Source organism: Eurypyga helias, unplaced genomic scaffold (genome assembly GCF_000690775.1).
Source record: "Eurypyga helias isolate BGI_N326 unplaced genomic scaffold, ASM69077v1 scaffold22898, whole genome shotgun sequence".
Taxonomy (NCBI): Eukaryota; Metazoa; Chordata; class Aves; order Eurypygiformes; family Eurypygidae; genus Eurypyga; species Eurypyga helias.
The window spans coordinates 6454-34443 of record NW_010267972.1 but is presented as its reverse complement, the minus strand read 5'-3'; the positions used below and the strand labels follow the sequence as shown (position 1 = coordinate 34443).

Here is a 27990-nt window from a genome sequence, read left to right as displayed (position 1 = left end):
ATCTGCACTGAAGAAGAAACATCTCTTGCAGAACATTAGATGCTTAAGCAGGTCATCATTGCAGCTATGTGACTAGACGTGTAAGAAAAGCGTTACTCTCCTAAAAAATAGTTACCACAAACTATTGCAAACGGGGCAAGACAGCTCTTATGGGTAGTATTCCTCATGTGACTTAGAAAAGGCAGAGCAGGCCACGACTTTGTGCAGAGGAGCTGCACGTAGATATTGTAGATGAAATGCTTTTTTGCACCTTACCCTTTTTTTGTTACCACAAACTATTGCAAACGGGGCAAGACAGCTCTTATGGGTAGTATTCCTCATGTGACTTAGAAAAGGCAGAGCAGGCCACGACTTTGTGCAGAGGAGCTGCACGTAGATATTGTAGATGAAATGCTTTTTTGCACCTTACCCTTTTTTTTAACTACATCTAAAATGTCTTGGGTGAGATAAGCTGATTTGATTTAATTTCACTGTCTAAAACCCCCTACTTTCATTAGCAGCAAAGGGTGAATAAACCTTATATGAAAGTATCTGATACACAAACCAAACCAGGTTCTCACCTCCTGACGGGATCTGCACAGGCGTACAAACTCCTAATGCTACGAAAACTGCCAAAGAACTCAGGGTTTTTGGGAACTCCACATAAAACAACCAGCACCTGGGCATCTCCAACCTGCCTTTTAATAAATATCTTAAACTCACTGGTCCTTGACATCCATGTTCAGATACTCCAGTAAAGCAGCAGCAGCCATGCAGCTCCTGGGGACATTACTGGCTGCGTTCGGCATCGTGTGCCCAAGCATGACTCCGTGCCCTTAAATTTTCTGCACTCCCCGTCTGGAAAGGCTGATCCCTGCCCTGGCAGCACTGCCGCCTGGGTTGTCACGTTACCTTGGGGATGCCTGCTGCGGTTTCGGACAAGCGGGGGTAGGTGTAGGAGCTGTAGGAATGTCCTTGCTGGTGTGATTTAAAAGCGCTGGCTCCGTAGGGCATGGCCGGCTCCTGCAGACCAGAGCCTGACCTGGACCTCTGCCTCATCGCCGGCTGAGGGCTCGCTGGGTCCACGTAGGATGACTTTGGCCTCTTGTCGTAGTCATCCTTGCCTAGGCCATGTCCCCAGTCGCCATCGCTGTACTCCAGCCTCTCCTTGGGGCACTCGCTCTGCACCGACGCTCGGGATGGGGTGTAAGGAAAGGGATCTCTATAGTCCAGGGAGGATCCGCTGGGGATCCGCTGATACTCCAGCTTTAAGCCGCCGTATTCCAGTGGTTTGGGCTTTGTCTCCAGGTGTGCCTGGTAATCTGGGAGGAACCTGGAGAGGTCTGACTGCAGGGGTGTCACTTCTGAATAATAGATGTCCCGGGAAGTCACCTTCATCATGTGTCCGTTCTGCTTGGTGGCATAGCCCCCTTTGTAGTACCTGTCTAACTCTTCCCCGTAAAGGGTCTTGTCTCGATACTTTTCCACGACATAGTCTGTTGTAGTGTCTGACTCACTGGAGTACTGGGAATACGTGATATAACCATTTTCCTCCTGGGGCCTTGGCACATGGTTTGCATTGCCTTGATGGTGGGTGGGAGGACTTTCCTTCCGCAGGGAATTGGATCGTGTCACTGAGATATTGTCAAACTCTTCCAGCAGGCCGTTGATTGAAGTATCCTTTCGAGGCTTATTTCCTCTAACAATTGTCTGGGAATAAGAATAAAAAGTTGCTTTGATTAAATACTGGTTTTTGTTTAATATCTGACCAAGAAAACCATAAAAAAAAAAAAATTCTATGGTTCACCCAGAAATACCACTGTGTTATGTTCTTCCAGGACGTACCTCAGAATAATCCATCTCTAGAAAAAAAAAATAAATAAATACTTACAGCAGGATATGCAGAAATTAATAAACTAGGAGGGGTTAAATTTGGTGTATACCATAAACTGAGATTTGCCATGCAAGCCCAAGACACTCTTGCAAAGCCCAGTTCGAGAGGTGGGTGTTCAGCAGCCAACAGCAGAGACGTTTAAAACCTCTACTTGTTTTTTATTTGTTATTATTCCCTTGTCCACATCCAGCCAAACTGGTGGGCTGAATCTGATTTATAGGGTGTGGATAAGCTAAATGAAAACCACTGAGCGGCCACTTCTTTGTGTTATTTTAACAAACTGTTGGGATGGAAAGTAGCGTATAGTTTAGAAGGTACTGGGTTTGGGGTTTTTGTGTACAAAACAGAATGTTCCTGTGTAGCAGAGTTACTTCTGGTGATTGCCTCTTAGTTAATTTAGCATAAAAGACCCTTGGGGAAGAGGGGAAAAAACTACACCTCGTTACAAGAGACAGCATCCAGCAAACCACTGTGCGCAACCATGGCTTTGGGACATCCACATCACAGATGCCATGTGGTGGCAGCGGTGTTGGCCCTTTTTGTGTCCTAATATTGCAAAGTCCCCTAGCGATCCCCCAACCGTGGATGGCGCGTGTGTAGGAGCACTGCAGACGTGAACCTGCTCCCACTGATTGCCCACAACACCCTGCCTATCCTTACTCCTTTCTGTCCAAAACACTGGTGCTCTGGTAGGATGGGAGGGGAGCAGCACCTGGTTACAGTCTCCTTCAAGAAAGATTGACTGTTTTTAGCTAGTACCACCTGAAGACTGTAACACGTGGCTGCATCCATTTTTCAGCAGTTGACTCCCATTAAGCGACGCTTCACATTTATAAACACCCCACAAGAATAAGATGTACAGTTTAAGGGCCAGGGCCATAAATCAGCGCGGCTCTACTGAAAACACATTTGCTTTGCTGATTTGCTTCGGCTAAATATCTACAGCTGTATCTTATTTACCTTTTTAAACAGAGTCCCTGTGGTGACCCCAAGAAGACGTCCCTAGGCGAGCTGCAGCCTGCCTATGCTGCACACTGACCATGGCATATCAGATGCTGACTGTGGCTTATCAGACACCAAGCATGGTGTATCAGACAGCGACTGTAGCGTTCAGCCTTGCCACTGGCCCTTCAATCATAGAATCACAGAATGGTTTGGGTTGGAAGGGACCTTAAAGACTATCCAGTTCCAACCCCCCTGCCACGGGCAGGGACACCTTCCACTAGACCAGGTTGCTCCAAGCCTCATCCAGCCTGGCCTTGAACACTTCCAGGGATGGGGCATCCACAGCTTCTCTGGGCAACCTGTTCCAGTGCCTCCCCACCCTCTCTGGGAAGACTTCTGCCTGATATCCAATCTAAACCTCCCCACTTTCAATTTAACCCCGTTCCCCCTTGTCCTGTCACTACAGACCCTTGTAAAAAGCCCCCCCCAGCTTCCTTGTAGCCCCTTCAGGTACTGGAAGGTGCTATAAGGTCTCCTCGGAGCCTTCTCTTCTCCAGGCTGAACAAGCCCAACTCTCTCAGCCTGTCCCCATGGCAGAGGGGCTCCAGCCCTCGGCGCATCTCCGTGGCCTCCTCTGGACTCGCTCCAACCGGTCTATATCCTTCTGATGCTGAGGGCTCCACAGCTGGACGCAGCACTCCAGGTGGGGTCTCACCAGAGCAGAGCAGAGGGGCAGAATCCCCTCCCTCACCCTGCTGGCCACACTTCTCTGGATACAGCCCAGGATACGGTTGGCTTTCTGGGCTGCCAGCGCACACGGCCGGCTCATGTTCATTGCAACACTCCACTCCAAGCACAGTGAGGCTGCTCAACCCCTGCTCGAAAGAACGTAGGGGCTCCAACTTTGTCAAAATACGCATTTCATCACTACTAAAATCACATTTTCACAAAATTAACAGCAATGTACTTTTCTGCGATTCAGCGAAAGGCAGCTGAGAAAAGCCGGGCTGCAAGCAAAGCAGCCTGACCTCACACTGATCCCTGATCTGATTTATGGCCGTAATTACTTGCCTAGTTTGCTATTTTGAAGCTAGTGATACCGAAACAATAGGACAGCAAAAATAAGGGACAGCAAATAGATCACTCCTTTTGCCTCCGAAGCCAGACAAGAGGAATTGGTTTCATCCGGCTGCAGCCGCTTTGGCAGGATGACTGCGCGATCATTCATATTTAATTATCACATAATAAACCAGCAACATTTGACAATGAAATGCTTATAATTGAAAACAAGATTGAAATAACCCAACTGCCACCCCGCGTCCCCTGTGCAAGCGCATGCCAAGGAGTGAAACGCCAATTTAATACTCTCTGTGGGACTGGCCTTCATAAAGGAGAGGTTTCCTGGAGCAGCCCGCGTCGTGCCCACGCAAAAGGACCTCGGAGCAGAGGGAGCCCCTGGGAGCAGGGCGTCCTCGTCAGATGCAGGGAAGGGGAGTTCTGCTTCTGCTCCTCCAAGCAGATACTCTCTGGAAGCAGGATTTTTAGACACCTCCGGAAGGAAGATTTAGAAGCATGCAGTTGAGGGTTTGTGTGTTAGGGAATTCATTGATGACGAAACCCTGAAGTTCAGGGATTTTCTGCACGCTTGGGAGCCACCTTTTTCATTATAAGGATTTTTTAAAAGTTGAGAGTAAAAAAGCCTTGTAGGAAACTCTGATTTGCCAAAAATAAGCATTTGCCACTGAAGCCCCAATCCGATGAAGCAGTCCCGGTTAGCTCTGGGACCTCAGTGCTGTCTCATCCCGACTGATGAAGTTAAGGGGATTAAGAACGAAACCCCCGTTTTCTCCCAGCACCTTGAGGATGACCACTGGCAAACACCGATGTGATGGCTGTGATTCCTATTTGCTTCAAGCTCCTCTCTACGAGTAAATTAAAAGGGCCAGTGCAAAGAGGGATAAAACTTACCTATCCCAGACGTACATTTTCTACAGGACTCTCAGTCCTGTATTACTATCAATTATTAATATTAACAATTATGTCGAATCTAAACCTCCCCACTTTCAATTTAAACCCGTTACCCCTTGTCCTGTCACTACAGGCCCTTGTAAAAAGTCCCCCCCAGCTTCCTTGTAGCCCCTTCAGGCACTGGAAGGTGCTATAAGGTCTCCCCGGAGCCTTCTCTTCTCCAGGCTGAACAAGCCCTAAAGAAAAAAGAAGCTAGAGGTTGAGAGCTGCCATAACCACGGCCTAAGTTCCCAAATCCGCAAGCTTAATGACAGCATCAGGGCCAGAAGTACCCAGGTCCAAAGGACTGACTCCAGCAGACAGGCTGCACCGCTGACACGGGGGTCTCGTAGCCTGCAGTTACTGCCTCACCTCGGTGAGCAGAGAGAAAACCTTCTGGGGCCGAAATACAACGGCAGAAATCACAAAAGATGGGAAATTCTAGCTCTGCCTTACGAAGCAAAACAAAACCCTTGAATGAAAGCGGAACAGAAAAAGGCTACTTCAAAAGTGATATAAGCACAGTTATCCTGATACTTAGTTTTATAGGATACAGACTAGTTTGTCAATTTTAAAGGCTTTATGAACTTCAAAAAAACCCCTCATGTTTCCATATAAGGAAGGAATTCTATTTTTGTGTATGTTCTATATCTACTTATATTTTTTTTTCTAATTGTTTTTACCGCTTACTGCTCTCCAGATTTTTAAACTTCAAGAATTTTGAAAGTTGCTGCAGGTAGAGTTAAAAGCCAAGCGTTCTTCACAAAGGCTGATGGGCTAAGATTTATGCGGCCTTTGTTTCCGTCTACCGCGGCCGCGTAACGGCAACCCGTACAACCCCCCGGCCTGCGCGAGGAACAGGGACGGAGCCCTGCCGCAGGTGCCGCCTTCCCCGGCTTCACCGCAGCAAGGTGGGATTTGCCCGAGTCCGTACCCCAGGTTTATTCGAGGATGTTTTTCAGCGCACCGTGCAACTTAGGAGGGATCAATGCTGCAGCAGACGAAGGAGCGTCGATGAATTCTGCGCCAGCGTTCCCGTCATACATTCAAATCAGCGGGGCGCAATCTCCGTGAATCACAGCGTGGCACTCTGAAGCCGTGGCTCTCGTTTCATTTCCATTGCTCTCTGGACAGGCTTGGCGTTTTGCTCTGGAGCCCGCTGACAGCAGACATCCTTCATGGTGTTTCTGTAGCGGTCTGTCCTCCGGTGATAAGCTATAATGGATCTGTCTGTGCGAAACGCTGTCTTGCCTTGTTTCCAAAAGGAGATGAAAAACAGCTTCTGCGCTCAAATACTATATTAACCTTGACAATAATGAAGTGGGTAATTAACTGCTTTGCCCTAATGTGACCTTGCATTTATTGTCTTTAAAACTACTATACTTTACACACTCGCCAGGAATGTATCATCCTTTGTCCTCGCGGAACTGTGTTTTCAGAAGTCGATGAAGATTTTAAATCTCTGTGATGTGCGTGATGGAAAAAAAAAAAAGGTCTTTTAAGGAAATGTCACCCTTATGAACAGCCAATCTAAACTCTGATTTTGCTTCCAGCTAGCTTCTCCCCTTACTTGCCTTATACATAAACCAAAAGCCCAGCCTACGCGTATCTGAAAATCAATTTTTATTTAAGGTGCATAGAGCACAGCTGCTCGAAGTAATCTAAGTGTAAGTGATGGACGTTGTGGTAATTTATCTTCCTGTGTTGCAAGACATTCAAAGTATTTGAAGCTGTGCTCACGACACAACCTTTTACTCTTCAGCGTAAGCAAACGTGAACAGCGCTACCTTGGGGAGAAGCACTGATCCTTGTCATCGCTTCCGAAGGAGAACTCGAGCTGTCCCTGTAACAGAGTTTTATCGCTGCAGCCAAGGGTGTAAGGGGTGTCAGGGGTCTGCATTCGATCTGTTCTCACCAGTAGAAGTGGCTGTGAGATCTCAGACTGAGCACGGTCCTTAGAGGACCCCAAAACAGCTGGAGACCCTCAAAATTCCTGGGGACAGACGCAACCTGCTTTTCCCAGCAGCCCGGGGCGAACGTGAGGTGGGCTCCTTTCCCTTGCTTGTGAGGCTAAATTTTAACTCTGAGCTGCATCTTGAGGGCTGACACAAGGACCAGGCTCAAGGAGGAAGAGTGGAGATGAGGGATAAAGACCTGCCCATGGTCTCCAATGACTGACTTTACATGGACAAGTAAATATGCAGATACAGACAGACAGACGGATGGGCCGGCAGCAGCGACCCGCACCAACCAAACACCTCATTTCTCCATGGTAACGCACAACATTAACCTAAGTGGGAAGCTAAGGGTGCTTGTGCCATACAGCATTACCCCAGACACATGCCATCTGCAACAGAAACTCATCAGATACATGGTGAGAAACTGAGCAGGATGGGAAGAGACGTCATTTATCACCCTGCACCCTCCAGTAGCGTCCTATGGGATCTGCTCCAGTTTTGATCTACAGCCTGTCTACAAAACGGCTATTACTCAGAGTTAGTCACAAGGAATATACAACAGACAGGGAAGTATGTCAGAACATTTCTTCCTGAAGCCTGTAATTTAGAGCTTGGTTTACAGCTGGAAGCCTCAGTTTGTGTCATTTCTGTTATGAATTCCTTTCCAAGGCCATATATTCTCATTCTCCCCATACAAAGAATAATAAAAAATATTAATCATCTCTGGTATCCTGCAGTTCCCTCCCTGGGGAGGAGTTCTGCAAATTTCACCGCTGCTGGATTTCACCATCTGGGTGAAGAGGTATGGGTCTCTGCTCCCTGGACCAAACATGCACTTCACACCAGAGAGTCACCCAGCAAAACCAGAAGTATGAGACCATGTCACCTGGCTCTTGCCATGAAGTGTCTCAGCATGTGAACCATCTTCCCGTCTCATGAATTTCTCTGATCCCTTTCTAGGAGATCCAATAATTTCTTTTCAGGACAGCTCTTAGACAAGACCTTTCCCATGCACAAGGGAAAGCAAGTATAACTAAACCCCCGAAAGTAAAAACTCAGCCAAGCCCACCTCCATGGTTTCGCTAGCTGGGAGGGCACAAGCCCCCAGACATGAGCCCAGGGATGCTGCAGGACGTGCCACACCTGGGACGTGCTCAACACCAGAGCTGACTCAACATCACTGGAAACGAAAAAGCAGGGTTTACTCTGTCCGCCCACTATCGTTTGGCAAGTTTTTCACCTCCCGACCGATGCTAATAGCAGCAGAGCGTAGAGTTTCCTTTGTGCGTTATGACAGAACAGGCAGCTTACAGCTATAGCAACACCTGGCTGCAGGTAACAACGCGCTTGGCAAGGGGAGCGGCTCACTGTGGGTAAGGCCAGTTCAGAAATAACCTCCCTCTGAGAGGCTGATTTACCTCTTCAGTAGGAAGTCGTGTCCCCCAAATTCTGGTTTCCTTAATATTGGACTAGAGATGCTGAGCCTGGGGGAGCATACCGCTGGGCTACCCAAGGGCTGTGTTACTCCAGGACTGTGTCCTTGCCTCCCTACTAAATTCAACGGAGTAAAGAAATAAAATCGTTCTGACGAATTCCCCTTTGGAGGAAGGATGGGTCCCAGAGGCTCCTCCGCGCGCATCCACAGAACTATCCCCCGCTTGCCTCCGCAAGTGCTACCTGACAAAACGCCGCGGCTGCCTGGGCTGAGCTCCGCAGTGTGTTCTGGTGGGGCCTGGATGAAGGGCCTGGAGTGAACAGGTCAGGTTCCTGCTGCCACAAACCAGCTACGCGGAGCCCCGTGAAATACGCCCGCCTGTGCTGCAGTCACGTTTCTGAGCGCGCATCGGCACGGCCGAATTAGTTTTGGGGGCGCCCAGCAACGTCGCTGCACAGCAGAGAGCTGAGCTCGGTAGTATGCAGGCTTCAGGTGCGTACATCCAACACGACCACATGAATTAACCTGGGATTGGAGACGTTGGGATTGGAAACAGCACAGGATAGAAGCCGGAAAAACGTTGGCATGGCCACATCTTAATTATCGAAAGATGTAGATAACGATGATCTACCTTGAAATGAAATTTACTCAGAAAAACATATGCACCTTGATGGATGGAAACAAAGGTACAGCTAAAAAGAAGTGTAATACGCTTAACAACAACACTAGTGCCAGCTGTTTAAAAGTCTTCAAAACTAAAATGATGGAAAACTATTAAAAAAAAAGCTAACCAAAATGGCACTGTGTAATTTGTCACCCTTCACAGAGGTTTAAAAAGTTAAGTTGCCATAACAACAAGAGCAACATTTCATTATAATCACATTCACTGGTAATTCTTTTGACATTATAAAATATAGTAACTTTAACAGTTTTAAAATTCCACTGAAATATCTAAATTCTAGTAACTTTTCCTTCTTTTTGTTTAATAGACAAACACAGTTGTTATATGTCATTTGAAATGCTGTTTGAGAATGTTAAATGTCAAAAATAATTATTCTGGGTCTACTTAAAACACATCAAGGACGTGCGATTTGGTATGTAACATGTCTACACAGATCCCCACGGCGCACCACAAGTGAGAGTGGAATGTGACTTAGAAGGTTTAGCTGGAGTGAGAAGGTTGGTGTGCTTACTGCTGGTGAGTTAGCCAAGCACTTCACAGGGAGATGAATGGAGATACCGCAGAAATTTCCGTGTCAGGGGACTTAGGACACGTCAACATTTTCTTTTATCCCAAGACAGAATGAAAAAGCAAAATGTCCTGCAGGATTAAATTCCTCAAAAAGATTAACTGCGGGCATTTTAACTGCCCTCGTAAAAGTGTTGCATTTTCCTGAGCCTGATGGCAATTGTTTCAGCACAGAGTGGATCTGCTAAGCCAAAGAGCTGTATCAAACCACAACAAAGACCAGCCTTTTTGGCCACTTTCTGGATAAAATCCATCCATCGATGTCAAACTTCCCTGTTTTGTCAAACCAACATTTTCTGGCAGCCAAAGAGCACTGTCTCAGAATGCCTGTGGCCTGCCCTGTGGATGAACACCAGCAGGACCAGGTATCTTCATCTCCCCGTTCCAAAGCCACATCTCATCTGCCAGTGCCCCTGTGTTACGGGAACTTTCCTTTTTTCCCCCAAGAAGTTGCAAAGCAAATTCAGTGGGATTTGCTGAGGTACAGCTGTGGTCCAGCAACCGCTGGTGTGGTTTCTGCCCCACAGAGCATCCCGCAGTGGATATGGGGGAACCCTGCAGCAGCAGCACCCCAGAGCTTTCCAACTGGCTTCAGAGGCAGCTAACACACACAGAGCAAAGCTGGGGGACGTTTGGGCCACAAATCCTTCCCTCCAAGAAACACAGCTCTGTTTTTCAGCCCTGTAACAACAAGACAGCAGCAGACTGAAACTTGTGACGTGCCACAGATCCAGGAGAAAAGTTTGCTGCGGGCAGGGCTGTGCACGACTGGAACAGGTTTACATCCAGGTAAAAATGAGAGAATTAAGGGTAGTTAACACAAAGCAATGAAGCTCCAGCGCCTCTAACTGGTACCTCAGAAATCTGGGCGTGGGAACTGGTTTGTGCCTGGATAACTGACGCACTACAGGAGAGACAATGCCTTCTTCATCCTCAGCCACGATTTGGGTGCAGGGACCAGGGGATGAGGCAAGGGGCGCTGTCAATCCTGATGCCTCTCTCAGTTCTGGCATCAGCCCTTTCTAACCCCAACGCGCTGCAGGGAGGCATCTTAAACCAGGTGTGAACGGACTCTGCTGCCCATCGCTCAAGCACGCGGAGCAGCAGAGAAACGGAAGGTAACAAGAGGGGCTTGGGGCTAGCCCAGATGGCTGCCGAGTTTCCTGAAGCTCTCTCTGCAGCCACAAGACAATCACCATCAACCTCGTCATACCAGACAGTTATCCGTACAGCTAATATTTGCAGCCTAGACTGTTATTTTGCCTTGTTTTAACGTGGGGGAGGTGTGAGGAAAATAAACCCCCACTTCCCTCAACAAAGGCACGAGAAATTGCAAGAATTAAACAAACGCCCCCCCACCACCACCCCCCCAAATACTTCAGCTCTGATCACCCTCTGCTGCGCTTCACGGGAGCCGTGGGTCTCCCACGCAGAGCTGCGGCACCCGCAGACACCGCTCCCACGGCGCAGTCAGTGCGGTACCTCTACATGTGATCAGTGCTGGGAACTGCTGGGGCACAGCATCCTGTGAGTCTTCCCAGAGCTGACACGCACTTAAATCAATCCTTTCTACAACCAAGGTGCACGACACCCCCACAGATTCTATTCTAGGGGCCAGAAAGGCGTTGGTGTGGGATTTGCAGGGGGAGGGGATCCCCACAGTAGGGGGGGTGATGCAAAATCAGTGCCCCATCATGTCAGTCTCACTCACCGTCACTTGAACAACCACTGCGGTACGGGGGTACTGACTGCCGCCACGGAGAATACAGCTTGCTCTTGACCAACAATGCCAATTAAAAAAGCCCGAGGAGAGGGACAGCCTGTAATTCACGAAGTTGCGCTGCAGCATCAACCGTCTTCGTAGCTCAGATGAGATCTCCCCGGATGAGGTTCCCCTCGTGCCCTAAACATGCCCATTAACAAATGCAAGGTTGATGGAGCATTAACCCAATTAATGATCCCAGTGCTTTTTTCTCAGTAAAAGATTTCTGGCTGCGGTCTGATTGAGTTTTCTAAAATACTTAAGTAAATTCCAGTGTGATAAAATTTTACGCTAGGGAAGTAATTGCCTTCATCTGACAGCTCTGGCAGTGGGGCGCTTGCTTAGGAGGGCAGAGGCTCTGGGGTCACTCCACTGCGGTCGCAGTCATCTCCTCGCTTTTAATTAAAATGAGGATTTTGACAGTCTGATAATTTAGAAGAAACAATTTAACCTGCGTTACTTTTTTGCTGTGATTTACCACAGGCTTTATATGCAGATGCCTGAAGACAAAGTCAACGTTTCTGTTTCAGAGCGGAGGCCAGCTCGAGAAGCTCCTCGTGCTCTGCAAGCCGCAGTGCCGGGTTGTGCGTTACCTTCCCACTACATAAATCACCAGACGAAGGCAGTGAGCAGAAGACGCTGATGAGTGCCTCAAGTCCCAAGCGCCGTGCAGCCGGTGCTTCGCAGATCGATGGGGCTCATCTCCCACGAACCCAGCGAAGGGTCGAGACGGTCACTGCAATCGCAGCCCTGCGTATTTGGGATCAAAACACCAAGGAAGAGCGAGATGATGTGTGTGGTGCACTGGCCATGCTGGCAGGGAAGGGACTGTGGAGGCACAGCAGGAGAAATCACCCTGCAAATGGTGCTGTGCCAAAAAATGCCAAGTCCAACAGCCTTAAAAACCGTGAGGAAGTTCCAAGGCTCGTTGCTGGAATTGTGCGTTCATGGCCACACACATGTAAGGTGTGCTGCTCCATCTGACGGATGTGTCTGAGTATTACAGAATCACAGAATCATAGAATGGTTTGGGTTGGAAGGGACCTTAAAGACCATCTAGTTCCAACCCCCTGCCATGGGCAGGGACACCTTCCACCAGACCAGGTTGCTCCAAGCCTCATCCAGCCTGGCCTTGGACACTTCCAGGGATGGGGCATCCACAGCTTCTCTGGGCAACCTGTCCCAGTGCCTCACCACCCTCTCCGGGAAGAACTTCTTCCTGATATCCAATCTAAACCTCCCCACTTTCAATTTAACCCCGTTACCCCTTGTCCTGTCACTGCAGACCCTTGTAAAAAGTCCCCCCCCAGCTTCCTTGTAGCCCCCTCATGGGCTCCTTCACCTTCTGAAACCTCACTCTTTGATTTCAGAGATTTTAGAAATTTGTATTAGCAAAGTAAAACCTCAACATAATTCCGTATGCGTTGTAAATTGCCGTATTCTTTCTTCCAAGGAAGAACCTTAGTTTTCCTTTTCAAGGACAGCCGTTAAACGGGATGTGCCACAACAGGAACGCCCTAGGTAAGTGGTGCTAACTCCCACTGCAAACGTGGACAGAGAGCAGAGCGCCCCTGCACTGAAATCTAACGGTTGGGTCAAATTTACAAGGTGGGTGAGAGGAGAAACATGAGGAACTTCCCGAGCTGAGGTTTTAATTATTCACTCTTTTAGGCAAGAAGTGCAAGTCAAACACCTTCTCGGCGGGAACGAACCGAGGCAGAAGAGTTCAGAGGATGCTCCGCCGCAGAGCAGCTCGCGGGGGCGATGCCCGGCACCGCACCGCAGTATCTCATTTACAAGAAACTGCTGAAACATTTCTGGGGTAATCTCGACTTGATTCGATTTGCTGGGCTGCACCGCCGCCAAGTGCACTCTGTCCCCAGCAGCAGATTGGTCCTGACACGATTAATAAATTAATCTGCCTGACAAAGTGCTGCTCCCTCCCCTTCCTCCAACCCCCCTCAGACAGCATGGAAAGTCGGGAAGGAGGAGAAAGACCATGCAGCCGCTGCTGGGAAGAGAAATGGGGCTCCTCCTCCGGCCCAGGGTGTGGGACGGGAGCCAGACCCAATGTCCTGCCCTGGAGCATTCTCCTGGGGCGGTTCATAAAAGCTGGCGTGTTTCAACCAATTTTCTATGCCTGTGTATCCCAACGCTCCCGGGAAGTGCTACTTCATATGGAAGTGTATGTCTTCGCAGCAAGGACCTTCACCTGTGCTGTGCTCAGTGGGAATTATTAAATACAAACCAGGATGCAGATAGCAATTACTGTTTTGTTCAGACTACAAAACTGCAAAATTCAGTAAAATTCACAATCTCTTGCTATTCTTTTAACTGTGTGATTCTGATAGCTAACTAAAGCCTGTTGGGTCTGATACTGACAATTAAAAAGCAGAAATGCTCATCCTAAATAATTCTGATCATTCTTCTCTCTCCACAGACCTGTATCTGAGATGCCCTTTTTTTTTTTCTGGTCCGCACAGTTCATCTCACCGACGACAGAAAAGGCATTTAAAAGTCTCTGCAGGCACATCAGCGTTGTTCCCCATAACACACAGCACTTGTCTAGTGTAATTGGATGCTGCGTGAAGGGGAAGACAAGAAGAAAAGAGCAGCAAAGCACTTTCAAATTCCTAGAGAGACACCGAAGCCCAGATCTAATCATGTCAGAGCAGGAGATGATAGAAAAAAAACACATTTACATCTGAGCTTTGGCTCCACAGCTAAGTGAGCTGCTTGGCAACATTATTTCCCCCCTGATCCTGCTACTCTTCATAAGCTAAACTCTGCCGGGATGGAATAAATTTGGCTGTTTGGTTATAAAACAGAATATAATTTAATGGCACTATAACCAGTACGGTTTCTATTTTGAACTACAATGGACCAAAACAGGTTCATTAGCAGATCTAGGAACAAACATGTCATGGTGATGTGCAGAACATCTTATAGAATCATAGAATGGTTTGGGTTGGAAGGGACCTTAAAGATCATCTAGTTCCAACCCCCCTGCCATGGGCAGGGACACCTTCCACTAGACCAGGTTGCTCCAAGCCTCATCCAGCCTGGCCTTGGACACTCTCAGGGATGGGGCATCCACAGCTTCTCTGGGCAACCTGTTCCAGTGCCTCACCACCCTCTCTGGGAAGAATTTCTTCCTGGTATCTAATCTAAACCTCCCTGATTTCAATTTGTACCCATTACCCCTTGTCCTATCACTACAGGGTAATGATTAGGTAATTACCTAATAGGTAATTACCCTATCTTAGTGACTGCATGACTGTTGTCACTGCGTGGTCAAATGGCCATGGAAGTAGCAAACACCGTCCTAGCGCTGACGTGGAGTGGAAATACCGTGTGACCAATTTTATATGAAAATCCCCTCCACAGAGCTGTTACGAAGTGGGCTAAAGCGTCTACCTTGAACAAAAACCCAAGCAGATTTCTCATTACTTCTGCTGTCTGGGTCTGCTTTTGACTCACAGGGAGATGAATTTCCAGAGCTTTCTTGCTGCCACCTAGTGTTTCCCACTGCTGGTCACTGCTGGAAAAAGCTGAGATTTCCCAACATCAATGCAACTTTATAATCCGAGTGGCCTCTGCAGCACTGCTGCAGGTTCAGACCGCCCATGGAAATAAGAAATCTCCCGGGGTGTTTTACTCTTTCAGCTCTCTCAGCGGAGCCAAGACAGAGCTGGCTGGACTACTTGACTGAAGCTTGGCAAAACACATCAGGCCATTCCACATGTTTAAGGGGGAAAGCATTTACTGCTCATGCTTTACTACTGACTCGCCACGATTTGCCCAAGGGGGTCACTGCCACGGTGCAGAACCCAGAAGGACCCAACCGCCACAGCAGCCGCTCCGAAGCATCACCTCTGCACGCCCAGAATCCCGCTTCTGGACTCGGAGATCTTACGGGTGAGTGCAGGGAAAGTTTTGGAGGCAAAAACCTTGGCTAAAAGAACAGGAAGGAAACAACAGCCACGGTAGCAGTGATGGAGCTAGAGCCCTCCGCCTCCAGGCAGCGAGCTCATTTATCAGGGCAGCCACGCCAGCAAGAGGAACAGTTTCCTACGAACTTGTCTTCAGGGACTAACTTCCACGTCAAAAAAAGAACCTGATGATGAGTGTCCTTGCTCAGGATCTAATTCCTGGCTTGTTTATACAGCACTACCTGGAGAGTACTGCCAGGCTGGTATTCCCAGAGGAGACCAGATTCAATTTGTGAAATGCTGACACTGAGAGTTCGCCCCTTTTATGTGTAGACCTACGGGTTAACGTGGGTTTTGAGCTCTAGAGCAGGCCAGTCTGCCTCAGCAGGTGTAGACTGTGAACTCTAAATTCAGTTTCAAACTTCACAGCCTATTGCAAAGTTCTACTCACCGGCGTAAGCTCTCATTAACAGAGCTAAAGGCTGCCCTTGCAAGATTCCTCCAACACCAGTGTTACTTAAAATCCACAATGCTGATGCAAACAGCATTTAAAACCATTCTTTTACTAATTATATGGGAAAAAATACTTCTACCCACAGGAGCCTGTAATCTATACTGCTGTCTCTTATTGCTGCAGGCCCAGGTGAAGTAAATCCTTTCTCACATGAGCAGACCAATTCAAATTAATGTTTTGCCACTTACAATATTTATTCTGTGGGATGGGAGAGGTGTTTCTACTATCGGTCTCAGTGTTTCTCTAGGATGGCCAGGTCCTGCTTGTAAAGCCTGATGCTGGTGTCTACAATTCAGCTGCAGACAGACCCTCCAAACACACCTGGCTGAACCCGAGGGGTTTGTTATTAGGGACAAAAATCTTGATCAGAAAACTTACGTGAATAATTTATTTTCTGGTTCATCAGTTGAACCGAAAAACTGAGGAACATTTTATGTTTTGAGTCAATCTGAAATGACAATGATGCTGTTTTTTCTTCTCCAAATGAGGCCCTAGAAAAACAGTTTCAAGTCAGGCTGGATGAAGTGCTTCAATAGCATGAAATGCAATGGTATGAAAATGAAAGAGCTGCTGCTGAAAAGCCAATCAGAAACTTGGCTGTTCAGAAAGCCAGAAACTCAAAACTATTGAGAAGAATTGAGAATGCAGCAGTTAAAAGCACCATGGAACAAGGTTTTTCCTTCATGTGGTGATGACTTTACATTGACAGTAGGACACTGTAGTAAAAAAACCTATGAACCAGTTAATGTACTTTTGTCCAAGATGAAGATGTATTCATGTCACTGAATGTATGTGGATATGGGGATGTAGAAGCCCTGAGGAGGGTGCACAGGAAAGAGAAACTAATACTACTGGAGCAATAGCACTGCTCTCCCCTAACTTTTGTCCTCAGGCAGTCTTCCACCTCTCCTGACCTCCCTGCCCATCAGTGGAGAGGGATGGGCAGCTTCTACATGGCAAGTGCCAGAAGGCAAATCACAGTAACAGCCCTGCTCTGGGCTGCTTCCTGAGGCACATCACATCCAAGGCTACTTTGATCTTTGAAACCAAAATATTTAAATACTTTCACAGAAGAACGTGAAACCAACTGCTTCTGATCTCCAAAATGCATCCTCTTCCAGCTGAAGTGAAACTGCATTCTCTGTAAAATGAGACCACTCATCTGAAAACCATCTTCCTGTTCTTTCATTCAGGCATTTTCACTCTTGTCGAACTCAACTTCACAGGCAGCAGCAATATTCTTCTAAAGGACTTATGTAAACCCCTATGATTTTCTGAAATCAATCAAAAATTGAAAGTTTCCTCTGTACAAGGGTAGTACATATGAGAACATGTTAACCCAATGATATAAATTATAACTCCCCACCTGGAGTGCTGCGTCCAGCTGTGGAGCCCTCAACATCAGAAGGATATAGACTGGTTGGAGCGAGTCCAGAGGAGGCCACGAAGATGCTCAGAGGGCTGGAGCATCTCTGCCATGGGGACAGGCTGAGAGAGTTGGGCTTGTTCAGCCTGGAGAAGAGAAGGCTCCGGGGAGACCTTATAGCCCCTTCCAGTACCTGAAGGGGCTACAAGGAAGCTGGGGGGGACTTTTTACAAGGGCCTGTAGTGACAGGATAAGGGGTAACGGGTTTAAATTGAAAGTGGGGAGGTTTAGATTGGATATCAGGAAGAAATTCTTCCCAGAGAGAGTGGGGAGGCACTGGCACAGGTTGCCCAGAGAAGCTGTGGATGCCCCATCCCTGGAAGTGTTCAAGGCCAGGCTGGATGAGGCTTGGAGCAACCTGGTCTAGTGGAAGGGGTCCCTGCCCATAGCAGGGGGGCGTGGAACTAGATGATCTTTAAGGTCCCTTCCAACCCAAACCAGTCTGTGATTCTATGATAACAAACTTCTGAGCTGGGGACTTCCTGCATTTATTCATACTGTGGTTGATTTTCATTGGTACAGTGATAGATTTCCTGCAAGATCACACAAAACCGGGAACTTGGCTCTTCTCACACCAAGCGAATGTCACAGCCACGGACACTAGATGGCACATTTGTATTACATCTGTACAGAGGGATGCGGCGATTAACAGAAGTAGTATTGTCTCTTAAAATGTGGTAATAGCTCTCTGGAGTGGAGCTTTTTCCCTTTGAAAGAAACGTTCCTACTTGAATATGTTGTGGTCGTTTTTTTCTAGCACCACGTGGCATCAAATGCATTCCAGTTCAGTGATGACAATAAACTGAAAGTCGGGCTGTCTTACAGGAGAATTGCAAACCTGACCATAATCAGTTGTAGATGAAGGTAATCACAGAAGAAGGGAAGGCATCTCTGCAGATCATCCATTCCAACCTCCTGCTCACAGCTGGGTGAACCTCCAAGTCCAGTAAGGCTGCTCAAAGCCCTGTCCATCAAATTTTGCCCCATCCAAAGGCTGAGATCCCACAGTCCCTCTGGGCTGCTGTCCTGCTGCTTGACCACACTTGTTGGCAAAACAAGCCAGAACCTCCTACGCTGCCAGGTGTTGGCTCTTGCCCTTTTTGGAGACATCCCTCCACCTTCTCCCAGCTAAGCGTGCGCCAGGCCCGGCATGTGACTGCAAAGCGTGTGATTAGGAAACAGCATGAATTTTCATGATGTGGTTACAAGAAAGGCCCTCGAGATGTCAGCAGCCTTCCAGGTCCTGTCCTGGCAGGAGCAGCACCATAGGTCCACGGCATCCTGATGGGATGGGAGTCAATCACCTTCTGTCAAGAAGTTACGAATGTCCCTTCTACAGAGCTGCCACGGGAGGAGTAAGTAAAAAGGAGATACAAATAAGAAGTAAAACTCTAGGAGGGCAAGGAAGAGAGGTTAGGACAACCACCGCTCTCTCCATCTGCCCCGAAACAGCAGGCAGAGCCTTTGAGCAGCTCTTTTATTTCTCAACGCCCCTTTTCCTGGTCAGGCGTTTTCCCTGTGCGATTCCACGTGGGAGGAGAGGGCTGCGGGTTATCTAACGAGAGCTGGACATTTCTGACCGCTCAAGGGCAGACAAGGACCGCTGCTTATCTCCCCTCTCCCAGGTCTTCGGGCACTCGGCGCCGCTGCGCAAGGCTCTGTGCAAACGCTTGGTGTCCTCCACCTAAGCAAGGAAAGCATGTAAATGTAGGAAAAAAAATGACACCTTAAGCGAGGGATGGATTTCATTGCTGGAAATACTTTATGAGGCCAAATTGGATGGAGAAGAGAAATATCTGCTTTTCCTTCTGTCAGCATGCACAGTAAACAGAAGCTTTGATTTGCATGTAAAAGCTATTAAAAGGGCCACAACCAGTACCTCATTTTCTGATTATTTTCCCTGTGTAATAGAGAGGATGAAATACAGCAGTAGAGGCTCAGAAAAGATTTTAAAATTACAGGTAATTCCCCACGATCGGGGCCAAGGTTTCAGAGGCAGGAGAAAAACTAGTAAGACAAAACATACAGATTAGACCCCTGAAACATGAGGATGAAAGAGAGAGAGAAAAGCATCGACCCTGTGGTCTGTCCCCTGCAGAAATTCTCTGTCCTGCAACACCCATGCATTGCAGGACATCAGGTAGATGAACTGCCACGGCTAAATGGCACAATTAATGTGCATCTCAAATTAATGTGCATCTCAGCCCAGCCTTGGGGGCATTCAGGGGCATTTTGGTGAAGTGCTCAGGGGTGAAGGACAGGCAGAGGTTCCAGCAGGAAGGATTCAGTCCTCTTGATGCCTCTATATATTTGGCCACCCCAATCCTCACAGCTACCTCCCTCCTTACTTACAAGCCCACCACCACGTTATCCTCAAGTCGGGTACCTTAATCTTGCTGATGGTGTGGACGGGTGAGACTACCCAAAGCATCAAAAAAAGCAAAGTGATGGAGGTTTCACGCATGTACCAGCACAGACAACTGAAGAATAATCCCAGCGTGGTGTTTTTTTCGGAAACAAACAGCATTTTTTCCTCCAGTAACTGACGGAGCGAGGAAGCTCAGCTCTTCTCTGCGCTGGGATTTTAGCAAGTCTTCAGTGCTGTCCTGCTCCCACAGACAGCAGCAGACTTTCCAGCATCTTAACACAGCATCTTTACAAAGCCAATGCTAAGCTCTTTCGGCAAAAATCCCCAAAATAAGGGTTCTGGTGTTTGCTTTCCTCGTATTTTGAGCTGAGTGGAGAAACCATGAAGAGTGAGTTTTGCTGCCTAAGGACAAGGCATTTGCTTAGTTATCGATTCTGATGCTTCTAAAAATCGAAAGGTGGCAACAAACCGGGGCTCCTGTGTAGCGCAACGGCAACGACATGCCAGGCATACTGCGTGCTGAGGGCAAACACGCGAACCATGAGCTCCAGGCACACCGGGGACAACTACAAAGTACTGCAGCAAGAGGACCGAGAGGCCTGGCATGGGGCTCTCAGACTTCACAAAGCCTATTTTAAGTAGAGGAAGACACAGATGGTTCACATTTTTCATGCAGAGATGTTTTCAGTGAAAAATCAGCCTTTTCTCAATTCCCCCGTCTCCACACCCCAAACCTACCACTGTCGCTCTCTATTTTTCATGAAATTTGCTGCCACGGTTTACTGCCTCGTGTTAGCATCCGAAATAACACAAGTCTCTGCTGGTATCTGGGTCACCCAGACCGAGGAGGAGAATCCCATTATTGTCTCTCCTCGTGTTTGAAATGAATGGATTTGTACCGTCAGCTCAGGTTTGGATTCAAACGCTGATATTACTATGACAAGTCGTCGCACCCGGGTGCAAAAAGCACTACAAGACTTTCATCCCAGCCAAGGCAGAGGCAGGACGATGATATTCCCCAGGGTATTTGGGATCCCAGGGTGCTGCCTCTTCACCATCGGGGCTGTCACCTTCGAACACAGAGGGAGAAGTGAGAATATTTACTGTTTATTGGGTTTTTCTCCCCAAAGGGATACAACTATGTGCCATCGGATCCTATCTGCTTTGCAGACGGAGAAACGAACACCACTCGTCGGGACAGCTGCAAAACCTACGGAAGTGAAGAAAAAGCCTTTCCCTTCCTCTGCTTCAGCTGTGGGTGAAGCCCAAAGTGAGCAAACACCAGTTCTGTCTGACGACCAAGAAATCACGCTCTCCAAGTCTACCGGTACGATCGGTGCTCAGGAGCGAAGCAGCCCTGTGTGTCTGCCTCACAGCGTGCGGGAGGCCGATACTGACGTAACGAAACAGACAATAAATTTAGGAGTGCAGAATAACGGAGTTACAGAGCTGCTGTACGACCTGAAACCGTGGCACGAAGTGGCCAAATGGCTCAGCCTGACTTCATACGGTGATTCGGGACATAATTACGAATCTTCTTCTGCTACACCTCAGTGCGTTCACAAGCGTGTTAATAAAACTATCAGCTGCTGGAAAAGAGAAAAGTAGTAAACAATACTGAGATCCATTGGAACCTTTGGTTCCTATCTTCACGAGCTGCAAGTGTACTTCAGATCTTCAGTTCTCACTGAAGTCATGAAATTCTCAGTGTCCAAATAACCTTTCAACGGAACTAAAGGTGCTGGTGCATGTGCACACATAAAAAATTGGTCTAAGTTAAATGATGATGCTGAACTAGTTTAGCATTATTAAATATTCTTAGTTTTAAAGTGGCCACAACTCAGTTTCTCTCCATAAGTTATAGGAAAACAAGGCATATTAATCCTTAATAAATATACAGTAACATGATACCTTGCAACAGAGTTAAAAGCAAATTCTCAGATGACAGTCAATGCCTCTTAGCTGCTATTAAAACGAACCTGTTTTTTCTAGCACTATTACAGAGGCCCATTTCAATAGGCTGCAACTTAGCCTCGGATTGGGAAAGGAACTGGAGAGTGAAGGCACAATTTCTTGAACCGTTCACTCTTAACTCCATCTCCTCATCTAACTACACCTTTGGAGCAGTGGCATGCAATTAACTGCAATTTGGGTAATCTGCTTCCAAATTCACATCTTCCACCTAAGCAGAAAACCCTTCCCATGTGTCCCTCCGCGGATGGGCTTGTTTGTGCTCAGCCCCACGGCCGAGATGGAGACCAGGTTTGCAGGCATCCTGTCCCCAGGACACGCACCTTGGGAAGATGTCATGGGATGCATTAGGGACAACCAGTGCCCAAGGCTACACTGGAAGAACAAGCTCGGCTTGGGAGCTGTGTTTTGGCTCCCAGCCCCAGCCCTTTCCTGGCACAGGATGGTTTAGTTCAGAAGCACATGCCTGGCATACGCACATACATAGATCCCTGATAGATAGACACATGTAGACCTCTGATATACAGAGAAGCAAGAATCGACAATTTCTTAGAAAGAATAGAAAGTGATTTTCTCCACTTCAAAGTGCAGAAATTACTCATTTGGGGCTTGATCCTTCCCATCCCATGGTGTGTACGGCTTCAATGGGACTCTGCGTGGGAACCATGCTACTCCTGTGTCCACTCACACACGGAGACCCAGAGTCTGTATGGTGCTGAGAAAGCGAATACAATTTAAAACTTTTTAAGCTTACGGATTTATGGCTCCAGAACTGCAGAAAAGAGATGGCACTGTCACAAGAGTGTAAACCGGTTTTGTTTAATTTAGAAACATTTTTACGCATTCCTGTCAAAACATCCAGGGATATTTCTGTGTTAAGAAGGGCTGTGGAAGAAAGTTGCTTTCCTCCCCTAGCAGGAAAAGGTTTGCCTACTTTATTTCTTGTTATTCTGGGCCTCTATAATACAGTAAGATATTTTATTGCAGCAAAAAATCAAGACTTTAGTTTTATCCCCCTTGTCCTGTAGCAACACCCAGCAGTCCTGATCAGCGAGTGATGAGTGTTCTTCAGGAGCAGGCAGTACATGTGTATTTAGCAAAAAGCACTTATCAAATATAAATACAGGGTCTGTGCTCTTGGGGATTATCTGATTTTCTCCTGCTGCAGAAAAATCCGTATGAAAATGAAATCCTAAATTTATTTTGCAGCTGCATGACGGTGAGATGTACGTGGCCGGTGGGGTACAGGCTAGTACCAGCACACAGATGTGATTTACTGGGATGTTAGGATGTGCAATCTCAGAAACACTAAGTCACGGTAACTTTGTCTACCAGAAACCTGAGCCTCTAAGGATAGGGATGCCAGATCCGTGTTGGTGCCCTGTCCAGTGCTGCTCTACCCTCCCAGCCGAGGTTTTTCCCCAGCTGTCCCACCTGAATCTCCCAGGTCACAACTTGAGGCTGGTTTTGATTTTACCACCTGGCGAGAAGCTCAGCTCCATCACCTGCTTTTCCCGCCGGCAGGCAGCCGTGGGTGGCAATGAAATCCCGCTCTGAGCTCCTTGCCCAGCTGAACAAGCCATTTCATTTTTTATTTTTGGTGTACTTTCCCCTCTCTCCCTTGCTCCAAAATGCCTTTGCCTACAGCATCGTTCTTAAATTAATTATCAAGGAGCTTTACACTGCAGAGGAGCATCATTTTGGGTCTCCACTGGGACTTGTGGCTTTTTCATCTGCAGCCCGGGAGCGTGAAGGCACAGCCCCTGCAAGACCCGTGACTCACACTCTTGTGGGACATTCGTACAAGTTTTATACGTATAACTCATTTTCCTTGAAGCTCTTCTATTAAATATTTGGATTTTCACGCTCCCCAGCCATGCCTGCCTCCCGGGACAGCCACTATTGGTACTACTTCACCAAGGCTACGTGCAATTAACAGTAGGTTAGGAAATTCGATGGTGACTTTGCACGATACCTTCATAGGCGCGAGCTGGATGGGAGTGATGCATGAGGGATCCACCATAGGCTTTGGCCTGTTGGCCGTGTCCGCCAGCAAGCTGTGCCACTGCTGCGGCAGCCCCGTGAACTTCTGCTCCCGGTGGTCAAAGCCAGTGTGAACCCGATGCTCGAAGTTGGAAGGCCCAGAAATTTCAAGTCTTTTCTTCTTCTTTCCGAACATGGTGGAAAAATCTGGAGAAGTCATAGGGAAGAAGAGGGAGAGAAGAGATGAAATCTTTATGGTTTGTTGCAACCTGCAGCCATTCTCTCTACTGCACAGATAATTTCAGTAGATATTATTAGACAAATACCTACACGAATCTTACTCCGTACATACCGTCTTTGAGATCTACGCAAGGAAACCACTTGTCTAACCTCCTCTCACAGGATCTGAGATTTTAAGAGCTTAACCCAGTCTCTATATATGTTCACAACACCTTACGAAACAGGGAAATGCATCTATTCCCAGGAAAGCAAGCCCCGGTCCTTCTTTCTACCCCTCTCCCTGCTGATCTGCCCCTGCTGCAAGATGTGCCCCATGGAAGCTCGCCGCCCTGAGCTCTCCCGGCTGCAGCAGCGTGCAGCTTTGCTCGGAGGAGAGCACACGGTGTAAGGGGCGAGCTGTGCCCCGACACGCCACGAGAGCCAACGCACGCACAGCTCTGCACCGTAAAGGTATACACCGGATCCTGAGGAAAAGACAACACACCCCAGCTGAGAGCCTGGCCCTGCTATGTCTGTATCAAGATCTCACCCAGCAGCAGTGAAAGGGGCATTTATTCATAGGTCATTTCAGCAATGCAAATACATGGAGAGCTCCGATCTGATTCCAGCCTGGTCTAAGAGCTTTCATCTGTCCTTCTAAAGGGTCCTGCTTAAAAACAGTATTAGGTAGCAGCTGCTATAATCACCCTATTTACATGGCGTGATTCCTCCTTCAGGAGAGAAACAATTTGCTGTGAGAGCCACGTGCCTGAAGCCCCTGGGTTTATGCCTGGGTGGGTGCAGCTGGCTGGCTCACAGCCGGCAAACTTTGGTGACATCCAGACACCTTTTAAGGTGCAGGAGGCAGGATCAGCTCCCTTGGCTTTTGTGCAGGTGGTGTGGAGAAGAGCAAGGAGTCCCTCCAACACTCTGCGAGCAAGGAACTGAATGAGGTTGGGGAAGCATGACCTTCCCAGCTCAGACATCACTGCAGAGACCCAGGTCAACCTGGCTGCCTGGTAAAGCTGACTGATACAGCCTTTACAGAAAGTGAGCTTTTAGGTCAAGGATGTTAGTTGTTATTTTCTGGTAAGAGTGGATTTGTTTGCCTGTTTCTCTCCTGTTTTGCCCCTCCTGAGGAGCCCGAGGAAGGCATCTGGAGGGTTCACAGGGCGCACTGGAGCACAGGCAGAGAGCTGGGGCAGGAGAGGATTGAGAGGCAAAGCGGCAGGAGTCATGAACTGCAGACCGAAAGGGATGAAGGTACTTGCTCACCCTGTTGGCACAGGAAATGCCAGCACACTCACAATCTGGATTAACCCTTGGGTTTGGTGGGTCCCACCCTACAACAAAGTGGAGGCCACTGGTTATACTGAGGCAAGTTCAGAGCTGACTCTCTGAGGGACTCCAGAAACCTGCTGCGTAAGGTCATAAAGACATTCCTGGTCCCAAGGAAAAGAGACAGAGGTCCTTTAGCTTTGCAGTGAAATACTGTGCTGGAAAAGTCCTCTGCCATCCTTCTGCTGTCTCAGAATAGTCCCCTACCTTGATCTCGTGGCCATTGCAAAGCAGGGCGTGCTAAGCCCTTGGAAAGCAGCTGGATGAGTAGGCCAGCAGCTCTGTAAGCCTCTTCTGCCACAGGAGAGGCTCAGCTATACGGGTGCTGCCCTGACTTGATGATTCAGGAGGCAGAGGAGAAGCTCAGGGAAGAAAATACAGTTGTGCTGCAGCAGAAAAAGATGGGATGATAAATCAGGTGTTTGTTCCACACTCGTTCCATTTTACTAGCTCATTTAAAGATCGGGTCCATTATTTGAAAATTGATTGCTGGCTGCTTTGTAAGTCGCCCCTGAGTGTTTGCAGGTGTTTATGCCTCTCCTGTGTGCATTCTCTTTGGATGGAGCAGACCTGCTCCCGCTGGCCTTTCTTCACAGGTCTCATCCTCCACACCCCCCTCTGCCTTTCTCCCTTTCTCTGAACTCCCTCCAGATCTCCTGCCCTTTTGGCAGGTCCCTCTCCATCTCTGTTAACTTGGGGATCTTCTTTACCTTCCTCTACCGAAACCTCTTACAATCACCTTGCTATCTGGCCCTTTTTCCCCTTCCAACACGATCTTTTTATCTTTCTTGTCGGTGGCATGTCGGGTGCCTCATGGCACCTGCAGAAATGTTTGCAGCCTATCCCAAAGCCATCATGGTTGGCCTCTGCCCAAAGATTATTCATTTTAAAGGCTCAAACGGAAGCAGTGGGCAGTTCAGGTAGTAGCCTGCATTCGCTGCTCATCTGCGGGGCTCCACGAATCGCAGCTGGCTGCCGATCAATGGCACCGGATTGATTTCATTCACCCTCGGGGAGGTGAATCAATGGCATCTATTGCAGTCACATTTTAAGCCATCAGCTCTCGGCATGTGCTGCTTCATCGGATCGATGCCAGTACTCACAAGGTTTCCCACTGGACCTGCACCCCAGTGCAGCTGTTGGATGCTTGAAGCCCTCCAGAGCCCCAACCCCCAGCAGACAGACAGGAGCACATCAGTTGGCATACGGCATGTTGCCTTTCTAAGATACACAGCATATTCCTTCAACAAGACGTTACTCTCTCGTTTTTAAATTGCTCCTTGATGCATCGCACTCCCTTGTTTTAGTACCGTTGCAGCGAGAAGCCCATGTGAAATTTGCCCCAGTGGGACCTTTACTTTTTCAGGAGAGTATTTGGGTCTCAAACCTGATGCCAAGCTCATGTTTTTGCACGGGGATGGTGTCTGAGGCCTGGGCAGTAGGACTTGCCCCCCCGTTTTGAATGCAGTTCATGCTTAGATCAGCTTAAATCGACCGTGAAGCTCTAGCAGGAGAGACAGGGATACTGGCACTTCAGACAGCACGGGACGGATCAGCCATGCAGGGAAATACACAACTGTGACGCATCTTGGTGGCGGGAGAACATCCCCCGTGGGGCTGTGCCTCTGAAAGGTGACCGGGAACCTGGCTGACGGTGGCCCTGCCCCATGGGTGTGGGGCAGGAGCTTCTCCCAGGCCATGCCGCCTCTCCAACAGCTCTGCAAACAGCCACTCGGTCCTACCAAAAGGAGCAGAGCCTTGACCGGCTCTTCACGGTGTCAATAACAAATGCTGCGCGGTGCAGCTTCACTTCAGCAACCAGCAAGCTCCCTGTTCCACTGCAAAGCGAATCTGGCCTCTCCTTACCGCGGTCACTCTGAATAACTGTAATTAATATGCACAGCAGTTGCAAGGAGACTTCATTTCCCCTGATTTCTCCCAAAGAATGGGAATGATGTTACTTGTTTTCCTCAGCTGTCAGAAGACGCAGGTTTGCGGCAGCCAAACCTGTGAAACCTCTTGCTCCTGGTTTCTAAGAGCCCTGATTCAGCCCCCACTAACGTGCTTGGCCCTCAGGCCTCCTACAAAGGAGAGATGATTTAATTTTTGCCATAGCTTTATTGATACGATACAAAAAGATAAAGTATTTACTCATTTAATCAGGTGTGGAAGCACAGAAAATATCCTGGACAAGTGAATAAATGAGAAAGCTCTCCAAGGCTTATCAAATCGTTTTAGGAATACGAGGTACCTAAGTGCTTGGAAGAGAAAGGACGGACCTTTCCAGGATGCCGGATAATGTGAGTGCAACATAAGCGTTATGAAATTTCTATCAAGAGCACAAAATGTATGAACTTCAAAGTTCATTCAGGCACCTACCCATTTTCTATCACGCAAAAGAGCAATCCTCTTGCAATTGTTAAGAATCTGTAATTTCCTCACGGGATTAGTTAGGAAAACATCCCACAGACAAGGGGGCAATCACTGGCATTTCGGGGAGGCAACGGGAGGTACGTGGCTGCAGGGCAGCTCAGCGAGGCTGCCCGTGTGGCATCCTCACCCGCCCCTCCCCATGCCAGAGCACTCACCCTTAACTTGATTCCTCCTGACAGCCTCCAACGTACTCCCGATCGTGCCAGGTCCCTCAGCAAATGCCATCCCTCCATCCAGCTCCTCCCGCGCTCACCCCCACCGGACCAGAGGAAATGAGAGGTATCACGCTCCCAGTTTGTGGCTATTTTTGTGGGGATGAGCACAACCAGGATGCCCGCCCTCCACTTGCGCGAGCTGTGCCAAGGAACCGTCCGGCTGATTTCAACACCGCAGACGTGGCGCAAGGTCATGCTCAACACGAGGGGGCCCAGGGAGCATGTCAAAAGCGAGTCTGTTCTGAAGCAGGAGAGCCAGGAGAGAAGTCTGTGTTGAGCTCAGGGCTGCGATGCCAAGGGCCTCCCTCCAATCCATGGTCCAACCACGGCACAAGAATAAACATGAAGGACTTGGTTTCTTT

General features: G+C 48.3%; 1 protein-coding gene across 1 annotated transcript; it reads right to left on the bottom strand.

The window, feature by feature from the left end:
• Positions 1-891: 891 nt before the first annotated feature.
• Positions 892-27593, bottom strand: LOC104514068 (serine/threonine-protein kinase PAK 7-like; the record flags this gene model as incomplete). Its single annotated transcript, XM_010157614.1, has 3 exons — positions 27569-27593; positions 23416-23630; positions 892-1689 (listed from the first exon to the last, which is right to left on the bottom strand). Coding segments are annotated over exons 2-3 (1002 nt in total), but the record flags the coding sequence as incomplete, so codon positions are not given.
• Between the last annotated feature and the right edge of the window lie 397 nt (positions 27594-27990).